The sequence below is a fragment of the Hyaena hyaena genome, unplaced genomic scaffold, assembly GCF_003009895.1.
Source record: "Hyaena hyaena isolate Hyena2069 unplaced genomic scaffold, ASM300989v1 scaffold_155, whole genome shotgun sequence".
NCBI classification, from domain to species: Eukaryota; Metazoa; Chordata; class Mammalia; order Carnivora; family Hyaenidae; genus Hyaena; species Hyaena hyaena.
The window spans coordinates 2,622,893-2,634,893 of record NW_024080787.1 but is presented as its reverse complement, the minus strand read 5'-3'; the positions used below and the strand labels follow the sequence as shown (position 1 = coordinate 2,634,893).

General features: G+C 47.9%; 1 protein-coding gene across 1 annotated transcript in view; it reads right to left on the bottom strand.

Annotated features, from left to right (window-relative positions):
- The window catches only part of LOC120236454 (CREB binding protein), a 130,303-nt gene that overhangs the window by 42,701 nt on the left and 75,601 nt on the right, over positions 1-12,001 (bottom strand). The window contains exons 4-6 of the mRNA XM_039239260.1: positions 10,133-10,373; positions 8,737-8,850; positions 1,304-1,546 (exon numbers count right to left, since the gene is read on the bottom strand). Of these exons, the coding sequence (XP_039095191.1) occupies positions 1,304-1,546; positions 8,737-8,850; positions 10,133-10,373 (598 nt within the window). The remainder of the gene's footprint in view (positions 1-1,303; positions 1,547-8,736; positions 8,851-10,132; positions 10,374-12,001) is intronic.

The following is a 12,001-nucleotide window of genomic DNA, read 5'->3' as shown; positions in this document are numbered from 1 at the left end:
TTAAAGACAGAAAGAAATAAACCAACTCATAAATTATAATCCACCCTTCACAGTTCTGGTAACACAGACAAGTCACCATATAAATAAATATGTGATTCTTCTGAGTTGTAACAATAGCCATTACGGTAGGAACTCTGGAAGTTGTTTTTCCAACAATGGTAATCAACCTGAACAAATTCTGCTGCAGTCTCCTCCTCACTGCTCTTTAAGTAACCCATATCAGGCAACTCTGTGGAGGCCGGCGGGTGCCCTAAGCGTGCTCTCTGGATGTGACACAAATTACCAGGGATCCCTTCTGAGTTTCAGACTTCTACACTGGTGTCATTAACATCATGCCCTGAACAACTAAACTGACCTGTCACACAGATTCATATGAACTTTTCTTTTCTTATCAGAAAATAAAACCATAGAAATAATGTGCAAGTGAAAACATCTGTGTACAGTATTTCTGTTAAAGAAAGAAAAAGTTGACACAGAGAAAGGTTACGGGTTTTGTCCCAAATTATGTCCCCAAACAGGAGTGGAGTCACTTTAGAACTCAGGTCTGAGGGTTCCAACCCAGTCTCCTGGCCAGGAGAAGTTAGTGTGCATTAGGGCAGCTTCCCCCCCCCCCCCACGCCCGCCCCCCCAAAAAACAATAAATGAGATGTTTTTAATCATCATTCTTAGAGTTAAAAGACTTACTCTATTAGGAAGACAACAAAACTAGCACAGCCATCTTGACCTGGCTGACCTGCTTTGCTTAAGCCTGGCTTTAAGAGCACTACGTCAATTTACAGAGAAATAAATGCTAAGAAAACAGCATGCAGAGATGGCAAAAATTGTGGAGCTACCTGGCCAATGAGCTGACACGACACCAGGAAACACTGTTATGGGGAGAAAGGCCGGGTCAGGACGCGGTGGGAGACACTCGTGTGCCAACCTGCCCACGTCTGGGCCAGTCACCTCCAGCTGCGGGGGAGGACTGGCAGACCACCTACAGGCTGTCTGTCAGGAGAGCACTCTAACTGGTGGGACTCTGCATTCTGAGCCATCCGAAATGCCCTTCGTGAAAACTGTCCCGCCAGGAGCGGCACAGCCATCAAATGCTGGGTCCCATGCAAATGCTTTTCTCACAAGCCTGTACATCTTCCTTGCACTGATACTTAAGCCTTTTCCCGGGAAGTCTTCTATTTCAAGGATTTAAAAGATACCACCACCATCATTTATATGTATATTAATTTGAATTTAAAGTAAAAACAGTAAGTGAAAATGGCCACGGGTTGTTTTGGACAAGCGCGTTCCTGAGAGCTCCTTCACCTACCCAGGGGGTTGAGAGTCCTCATCTGCTGGTGACTTTGAGGCTGTGCTGGTTGCTGGCCGGGACCCTGAGGCTGCAGCTGCGTCTGGGGCTGGTTCAGGTAGGGGAGTCCGAGGGCAGCGTATGCGCGCTGCATGGAGCTGGGGTCTATGGGATTTGGGTTACTCAGCGAAGCGGCATTCTGCTGGCCTGTGCCAACAGAACCAATCGTGTTCTGAATCCCGCTAGCTGGAGACCCCAGGATGGCTAGAACAACAAACAGACACACAAACGAGAAAGGTAAGTAAAAGGGAGAAGCTCACAAATGACTGAAAAACTACCGGAAAGCAAGTAAAATTTTTTCATAAGACTACTGACGTGCATCACGAGGCAACAGAACATGGCTCCTGAGGAAGGAGCTGTGCAGAGAAAGGGGCCCCGGTCTAGTCACCTATTCTGCACAGCAGTAGTTGAAGACCAAAAAGATGCAGAAAGGTCAAGGTTCTGTGTCAGAAAGCAAGAGCTCACAGAATCAGAGCTCACTTAATGACAATCACATATGAAATCTAGAGGCTCAGAAGTCCGTGCCAGGGGGAGTAGCAAACACGCTGTCAACAAGAGAGAGTGTTCTGACTGGGGTGGGGGTAGGGGGGGTCATCTGCCATCATGGGGATGAACTAAGGGGCCCCCCTGAGGCTGCCACTCTCCCTGGGGTCCTTCACTGCTCACCTGCACAGGTACAGAGGATTAAAGAAGGAGCAGGGTGATACCTAGTTGGTCAGTTTTGCTACTCGTTAATAAATCTGTGACAAAATCTTTCTAATGACAAAATCACAATTCCTCAAAACCTATGTGTACAGTGGCATTAACACCACACCTCCTTCCTACGGCTTCATCTCCAGCAAGGTCCCATACTGAGTGGTCTGGCTACCTAAAGCTGCTCCAGAAATACTGTACTCAACTGACTGATTTAGCTAAAATTAACGGGTGGAACGAGGCTGGGTGGATTTGCATTTATCTAGGCGTCACCACTGAGGACAGTGCAGCCGCACGCGGCCATCGTCAGCTTCCACCACTTGGCCTGTGGATGGCAGGGCAGCCCCTCCAGGTACCCCATGTACCGGGCCAATCTCCAAAGGCCAAAGGCAAATCTGTGGCAACATAAAGAACCCTATTCCCAAGGGAATGATCCCAAATCTGCATCTCTGTGACCCCTCTGAGTTCAATTCACCCCTCTGTCCGTCCACCCAAATCTTCGTATTTGGTGAGCACTTGCCATAAGGCAGAAGTTTTAAGTGCTCCTATCAATTCTTATTCTTAAGAGTTCCCTTCTTTCCAACTCCCAACTTTGGTCATATTATAAATAGTAGCTTATAAAATTGATATTAAAACATGATTTTTGATACATTAAGCAATTTCACAAAGATTTCCTTTCATATTCAGACCATTATGTGTAACAATAATCCTCTCACATTCAACCATCAATGCAACTACAACATAAACAACTCAAATACTTATCAGAGTATTTTAATTAAACCTAAATGTGTAAGAAAAAAAGATCTTGGTAATTACATATTCCATACTATTAACTTTTCTAATAAGGATATTCAGATCCCAAACTCATTAACACTCATTAGACACAATTACACACACCAAGCACCTCATTATTATAAATGAAAAGCAATTCCCAAGGTACACTTTATGACAAGTGTGTAGCTTAACTCATGTATGATTTCTCTAGAAGTATTTTCTCTAATAGTTAATACTCCCCCAAACTTTCAACATGTGCCCACCATATTCCTAAAATTAACATGCCAAATCTGAAAGAACTCTGATGTTAGAAGGAAAGTAATAATGGTAGGATGATGTCTTGTTTTCTCTCCTAGTGGCATAAGAACAGACCCAGACTGAACTGCGGAGAGTAGTTTAAAGAAAGATGCAATCCATGCAGCCTTTCGTTTCAGGGTGAAAAACTAGCGACTTCTTCCTTCTCTATTCCACTCTCATCCACCAAGCCCCAAATGCCATCCCTTCCATCGCAACACCCCCCCCCCCCCAACTCCCTACACTTAGGGGAAACGCCACTCTCTAAGCAAAGGCCACTTATGGGGAAGCCAGAGCCTCCCATGGAAGCTGCTGACATGGTCACTGTGCTTTGTATTTGTGTTAAAAGCATTTATTTTGTATGTGTACATATTATTGTATTTTTTTTTTAAATTGAAACAAGTAAGCATTTGGTACTTGACAATCCTAACGATCCAGAGGCATGGAAAAGAAAGCATAAGTAAGTAAAAAAGGTGTCCGACATTTAAGCACAGTCCAATGAGTCCAAATGCTGTTCGGGGGCAACACAAATATCTCAGGGTAACGAATGCATACATTTACTAGAGGAGACATGGCTGGCTGAAAGAGGCGTCATCAGGTAAAAGTGACCATAAAACCCCATGCTGTGAGCTCAGGGCACCGCCACCCCTGCCAGACGTTCTCCTCATCTGTCGGGCAGCAGAAAGGCTTCCTGGAATTCGCACAACGCCTACTGGGTCTCTGCTTCTTTGTGGGCACTCGCTCACTGCAGATTGTGTGTGCGGACTGCGTGGGGCGCTCTGCTAGGCTCCAGGGCGTGAGCACCAAGTGTGCACTCGAAGAGAGATAGTGGATTAACCTAGTGATCCCCTGAGGAATGGGAAACGGCAGCTCTGGACCCTGGAACGTGGAACCACACACATCTCACCGTCCCTGTCTGTTCCCTGGAGGCAGCACGCTCACATCTGCATGCCGGTGCGGTGGCATCCTTTACTTTAGCTCAGCCCTGGAAAGGCCCTGGCAGAGTTGGGAGTTCAGGGCACGGTGGCAGGGTGGCAGAGTGACGGCCGTCCAAGGGCCTGACAAGCACCGCGGGCCTTGGGACTGAGCCAAAGTAAGGAGCGCTAACAGCAGCAACACCTCACCTACCTGGCATGATGGAGATCGAGGCCTTCTACATCCATCATTTCACATTTTATTGACGGTACCCTCTTTAAATGTCACAACTTTGTGCTCTTTTCCCCATTTTTACATCTTCCTTCCTTTCTCAGAGCTCAGTGCTGTATTTCATACACGATCTGCCACCTCACACGATGTCTCAGCACCTGAGTGTGGCTCTCCTGCCCGCAGCACGTCTTCAAAACCCCGCCACCCCTCCTAACTCGGGAGCCTGTGCCTGAGGAAGTAAACGGCCACGTTCCACAGTGGGCTCTTCTCAGGGCCCGCCTGCCACTTTCCCAGGCAGTCCTTCTCCGGAGGGAACAGTTTCAGTGACAGGTCCTGTACGGCGTACGCTGTCCTGGGTCATTCCCAGCAAAACCGGACTCAATTTGGAAATCCCGTGGAAACGGACACAAATCAAACTCCAAGGCTTTGTTGGCGTGGTGGGAGATGCACCACAAAGCAGGCAAAGCAGCTACTGACTAGTCACTGCTTAGATTCCTACTGAAAACGTCGTGCCAGAATTTACCCAGACCTGCAGCTGTCTCTGCAGCAGTTCCGAGGCCACAGTGCCTCCCAGGTGTCGTGTGCACAGGGCCGGCCTTCCTCTCCAGCAGCTTCCTCTTACACTTATTTTTAAAAGTAATCTCCACACTCAATGTGAGGCTCGAAGTCACAACCCCGAGATCACAAGTCACATGTTCTACACACTGAGCCGGCCAGGCGCCCCTGCCATCATCCCGTGGACGGTGCCGGGCAGGACAACACAACAGCGGAGCCCCAGGGCCAGACCTCTGGCACCGCCACACCAGGCAACAACACAAGCCTTTGCAACACGCTTTCTTCAGAAGCCAAATGACTCAGAAGGGGGGCAGCACTGTGTTCAAAAGAGCAAGGAAGAAACTACTCTGATGAAGTACATCACCAGATCGCTGGGGACTTAAATTTGCCTACCAGGGGCCGGCAAACCCACTGCGCTCTCCCTATAGCCACCCCAGTCCCGCCGCACCCCCCTGCTCTCCAGCCCAACCAAGGTCAAAAGAGGTATCTGGGAATCTTGAAAGAGCTCTCAGGTGAAACAAGGGCCTGTTCAACAAACACTTACTGAGCACCCGAGTGGGCTGCTCCATGAGGAGAAGTTTTAAGGAGGCAGATCTGGACTCTATCACAAAGGAAGGCATTTCACAATCAGAAGTGCTTCAAATGGGAACAGTCAGACCAAGTAGTGAGTGTCAAGCCAGTGAAGGTATTCAAGAAACAGGCCAGAGGAATGCAGACTTAGACACTCTCAACCCTCACACTGCGGCTCAGCCTGCATCTACGGCAGCTGTGGGCAGGGAGTGGGTTTGGTTTGGCTCTGAGGCTGGTCCTGCAGCATCTATTCTGACCGTCCCTGTAGGATTCTGAGTGGGGAAACCCATGATTTCCCCAGAAAAAGACTCGAAACATCTCAAGAGCTCCAGGACAGACACCCAGCCCTCAGAGGCATGCAGGGCAGCACATCTCAGCCGTTAACGTGAATACTAATCACCTAGGAACTTGTTAAAATGCAGATTCTAACAAAGGAGGTGTGGGATGGCCCAAGTTTCCGCATTTCTAACCAGCAAGCCCGGAGTGCAGCCTGGTCTGACCGTGCTGTGTGGGGAGCAAGAACCTCGACATGAGGCAACAGGAGTTTAAACAGGGAATTCAGTCATGTGTCCACACAGCCCCAGTCCTCCGTGCAACCTGTGCACTGGAATTAACTGGAAGTCAGTGCCAGGACTGACCTTGGATACATACCTGGAAAACTTCTAATTATTCAATAAAATCTGATTATTTCTACAAGGGAGGGATAGCTCAAGATCAGAGATGACAGAATCTCTGGAAAACAGCTTAGAAAAATCAAAACAAAATCTCAACAGAGGCCAAAGAGGCAACCAATGGTCTGCGGGAGCTCCACAGAGGATGCCGGTAGGTCCCATCCACAGAGACGTCGATGAAGAACGGGGCAGTGTGCTGCACAAGCGTCTGTGGGAAACCTGCCCGGAAAGCATGGCCGTGGCAGGCGCGGCTGGGTCTCAGGCAGCGTCTGAGAGCCTTGACGTCTTGCCACAAACGTCCCCTCCCTGAATCACCTGGCGTGTGCAGGAAGCTCGGAGTTCACGCTGGTTGTGCTGATGCGATCTACGCGGTCTAGAATGTCCTCCCCGTTACTTTGTGGACACTGGGCTCCATCAATCTGCTCTTTCCAGCAACGCTGACCCTCCCCTCAAGGACTTCCAATACCTCCGACCGGGCTCCACCTCATTCCTTCCTGGGTGTGACTGTCATGTCACTTTAGCGGATATATTCTGACTCTGGACCCTGACTTTAAGCCGTCAGAGGGTCGGATCCAAATTTCCTCTCTACTGCTCGATGCTGGTGTTCATGCACCATGAGCACAATTTGTTTTAGGAGAGGTGAAACAGCAAACATCTGCAGAAAACATTGCTGGAAATCTCTCACCACATCAGCTCTTCTGCCCTCAGAAAACCACAGTGCTAGAGGGAGCCGAGAGAATACACTCAGGGCTGAAACCTAATGTGAAGCACGTAAAACTTTTTTAAATAAGCGCTTTCATTTCTTTTACAAAAAAATTAACCAGAACCTTGCATAACGTTGATCTAAATATTCCCGGTGACTTTATGCTATAAAATCACCCTGGTGACACCTCACGTTATGACTGGTAGAAACGCTGTGGTTGACCACTTCAGAGCACTTGCTGGATCAATTGTCACAACATTCAGGCAGTTATAAGGATGCTGAAAAAAACCCACATACGTTTTTCTGTCTCTTTTTTAAACAAAAACCACATAAGTGTTTCTTAAAAAGAGAAATCACAAAAGTTTAACATTGTCATGGCAACACATACTAAAAACAAAAAGTCCCAGAAAAGCCACACCCCCAAATTAGAAATTCATAATGAAGTCCTCCTTATTATTCATGGAATAAATATTTCAGCACTTGAGCTTTAGTGAAACGCGTCCTAAAACACCAGAAAATGTAACCACCACTATATACTAGTTAAAAAAAATAGTTTTACACTAACTTTGAGGAATAAGTATTATTATTATTATTATTCCAGTAGAGCTATTACCCCAAATGCACAGTTCTGAAAGCCCCAGATTCTGGGAACTTCACTTCATGAAGGAGAGATCCTGGAAAACTGGGTGTGAATTCACACTGTGATCAAAGACAAATTTAACTGTTTTAGGAAAGTGCCTTTTAAAGGAAGCTAAGCACGAGTCCTTCTTCAGGGAGGGAAGACGACAGGCCACAAGTGAAGCCCGTCCCGCTCCAGGAATGCCCTCTTGGGGGTGGGGGGCGCGGGCCTCCCCATGCGGCACCCACAGCTCCCTTAGGAACGAAGTGCTTTCCAGCAACCCTGTGCCCCAAGGAATGACCAGAGAGACAGCAGCTAGGCTGCACAGGCAGCAGCAGGGCCTCGAGGAAGATGATCAAGAAGAATGAGAGCGACGGACATGCAACCACAAACAAGATGGCACGGAAGAGATGGAGGAAGATGGGCAAGACTGTGTGGTGCCGGAGGTCCAGGGAGCAGCTCCCACCAAAGGGGCAACATGACACTGGAGGGCATGTCCTAGCTGTCCAAACTGAGGGACACACCCAAAGACCACAGTGTTACCTCTGAAATGACAGGGGAAGGACTTAAAATCGGGAAGAGATGCTCATCGTTTCAGAGCCCTGGCGCCCACAGACAGCAGGGGCCCTCGGGGGCCACACTCAGGCCTCCTCAGCGGGGACCACAGCTCTGCTGACCAGCTAAGGTCTACACAGAAGGCTCAAGAGACGACAAAACGATGGGAATGGTCACGACGCGGCCAGTCCTGGGGCAGAGACTCAATCTGTGCTGAATAAACTATTACACAAACAGGTCTGGGAACTGCCTCTGCGCAGAGGAGGGAAAACCTCCCAAGTGCCTCCCTGTGGCATTTTAATACTGACCCTGCCTACCTGACTCTTCTAGAACACAACCCTCTCAACACTCACTTTAGGACAAGGTGCTTGCAATTCCAAAGTAAGCATGCCCCCTATTTCCCCGCCCCCCGGAAGTCACTGCCCTTAATTATAGTGACGTGACCTTCAAACCCTCAGAAACTGAGTGTCTGTCAAGACTAGGGAAGACTGGTCACACCTGCTCTGTGATCACAGCGACCCTCCTCTTTGTACTGCTCTGCGCTGCCCCTTCTAGTGCGATGCCAGTGCGTGCGTGTAGGGGGTGGGGACGAGATTCCCATGCGGCGTGCGTGTGCACTGTGCACACCTCGAGTCCGTCTCTCGCTAAGCTCAGCTTCCCGCTGGCGTCACTGTGCCGCTCCAGCTCCGGGTCTCTGCTCGCTGCTATACTTGGCGCTAGTGATTTCTGCCCTGCTTCCTACCTCCTCTCCCGCACTCTCTTTAGAAAGCGCTGTTCTCACCTCCGAGCTTCTCTACCCCCAATGCTCACTTACTTTGTTGGTTTCGCTTGTCACTGGCATTTTTCAAAGGGAGGCAAACAGGACAGTCATGTCGTGTGCAGTTCTTCCAATGAGAGATGATTTGTCGTGAAGATGCACAATGGGCAACTATGACCAGAAAAACAACGAGATGTTATTTTTCTATCCAGATCGTCACACTTTCAATTACAGCTAAATTATAATGCCAGATTCCATAAGAAAATGGTGACACGTGTAACCATACCACAGTACAGGCAGTCCTCAACTTACAAACAGGATGTTTTCCAAAAGTTTGTAAGTTGACTGTTGAGAATTCTAAACAAAAATTTCCCATTGAAGCAATGCCATGAATGATGGTGATTAAGATTCAGCCCACAAAACCAAACAAAAACTATCCGACTTGAAATACTGAACAATTGGAATGAAAGGTAGGACAAATAAAAATTACGTCGTGTCACTATTGAAAATAAAATTTCTACATTATGTTGAAGGATGAAACCATCTAAATACTGCAGTTCAAGAAATACAAAAAGAGAAGCACATGAGGAGTCTGTGGAGATTCTAAAGGGGACGCTGGGCACTTTTCTAATACTTGAGAGGGTGACGGAACCTGGTGGCTACTCTCAGTCCTGATTTTCCCTCTGTACTGACCCGCCCCTGCCTCTCCATCAGGATCAGGGTTACTCTGGGGACTCACAAATGTCACAAAGGGAGAGATGAGAGGGAGTTCAGGGAGAGATTCTCCTTAAGGTTTAAGAGCACAAATAAGAAGAGAAAGGAGGAGGATAAAGACTAAAGAAAGTACAGTTGTTAGTAAGGAGCACTTTCCTCTGCAGACTCGAGGCGTCCGCCATAGAAGAGGGGGAAGGGAGCACAGGATGTGCCTGAATCACCCCCTTCTCCAGGAGGAGGGAGGAGGTGGCAGGGATGATACGATGCACACGGTTTCCCATGTCCTGGATTGTCACCCAGGACAACTTCGCTGGTATCCTGATCAGCCTCAAGAAGAAAGGGCGGAGGAGCGAGGCAGGGGGCCCCGCAGTCGGAACACGTGAAAGAGCTGCAAGACCGATGCCCAAGGTGCAGGGAAGGGTGTGTGTGCACATGCCCCAAGAAAACCGTGAGCTAGACACTTAGGATGAAGACAGTGATCAAGAAGTGACAAATGTCTTCCATGACAGAGGAATGAGAAAGAGAACACAGGCAGGGCGCAGCCTGGCCCAGTAAAAGCGCACAGAATATCATGGAACCAGACCGCCATGTTCCTGAGCAGGTAAGCGTCCCGGCAGCATGTGACTGGCTGCTGTGTGGACACTAGGTCGCAGAAACCTTCTTCACGAGAGCTACCGAAGGGTACCACAGACAAATCATCCTAAGCCATGCCACTAGGATTTCAGAAAATGGCACTTACCTTGACAGGCCTTCCCAGCCTGACAATGTGTCATGTGATTCAAAACATTCTTCATGGTTCGGCAATGCGGGAGAGAGCAGGCCCGAACTTCTCCGTTCGCTTGTTCGCGTCTCTGACACTTGTGAGCATGAAGCAGTAGGACCAGCTGCTGCTGTATCAGTTTGCGTTTTTCAGGGTCTGCGGTGGGGCCTGCTGTGATCGCTTGTGTGGGGACAATTCCCACTGAAGTTTGCATCTGAGACTAAAACAAAACAAATTAGTATATTTTAATAAGCTTTCAGAGGCCTAACTCATGTTCACTGTTTTTCAAACTCATGTTGAAGCTGATGGACAATATTGGTCACAGAGAGAAGGCAGCTGGCGTGGTTCTCTTTAATTCAACATCAATTTTAAGCGAAGTCCAGGAGCACAGAAATAAACCAACTAAGAAGGCTGATTAAAGTTCACTCGTGGGGCACCTGGAGGGGGCTCATTCGGTTAAGCGGCTGACTCTTGATTTCAGCTCTGGTCATGATCTCACAATCTGGGAAAGTGAATCCCTTATCTGGCTCTGCTGACAACACGGAGCCTGCTTGGGATTCGTTCTCCCCATTTTTCTCTGCTCCTCCCCTGCTTGCATGTGTGTGTTCTCTTTCTCTCTTAAGATATGTAAATAACAAATGAAGACATAAAAATAAAAATAAGGTTCACTTATGTGTGAGCATCTCAGAGCAAGAAAACGACACCTATTCTTTAACTGTAGTAACCAAAGCCCACCTTATTCTACGACATGCACAAGTGCGGGGCAAACTGTGGACTATCTTAGCTCGAACCACGGGAAACTGCGGTTTTCATAGGTCCAAGTGGCCCAATGCTGGCAATTTCACATGGTTCAACCTAATTAAAGAGACTGTCAAGGCCTGACCAGTCACAACCCAATGCAAATATCCAATGCACCAAAAGCCCAGGGTGACAGTGTGGATTTCATTATCTTGTGACCAGAAGTATCGTGGGTGCTCTCCCTCATTACCTTTCTTCAAAGAACAATAGGACACTTAACTTGCGACTCTACCCTCCCCTCCCTTCCCCTCTATACTCCCGAGTGTTAATGCTCAAGAAATGCTTTGCCTTCTATTAAAATTTCAACTGACAATCTTCCTGACAATTGTTTCAAAAAGTGTTTGATGATCTGCTAAGGTACAGAAACAGAGTTTAATTGCTTTCATCCTTTCAAAATAACAAGCCAGGCCAACCAAGCCTCTTGACTGCAAAGCAAATGGAAAAGGTGGCCCATGAAACCTTTTTACTCTTTGCAGACAGCTGGCGGCTGGCACCCTTCAGACAAACTCCCCATGACACTCATGAAGCAAGAGGAACAGGAGACGCCTAATATGCAAAATAGAGTCTACAGTACAGGGGCCACCCATCTTCTCTGGTGCTCGGACCCCAAAGCACTCCCAGCTCCATCTCCCAACACCCCTTGCCTCCCCCAAACTACACCACCTATCAGACTTTTCAAATTAAGAGTCAAAACTATCTATTTGTTGGGGCAACTGGGTGGCTGAGTTGTGTGTGACTCTTGATTTCAGCTCAGATCGGGATCTCACAGTTTATGGGATCAGTTCCACGTAGGGCTCTGTCTGCAAAGACAGCACGGAGTCTGCTTGGGATCCTCTCCCTTTCTCTCTGTCTCTCGCCCACTTGCGCGTGTGCTCTCTCTCTCAAAATAAGCACATAAACATTAAAAAAAAGCTACTTGCAATTAAGAGAAAACACTATACAAATATTTTTTTTAATGAATCAAAGCTCATTTTATTTTATTTTATTTTTTTTATGTTTTATTTATTTCTAGGAGAGAGAGAGAGAGAGACAGCGTGAGCAGGGGAGGGT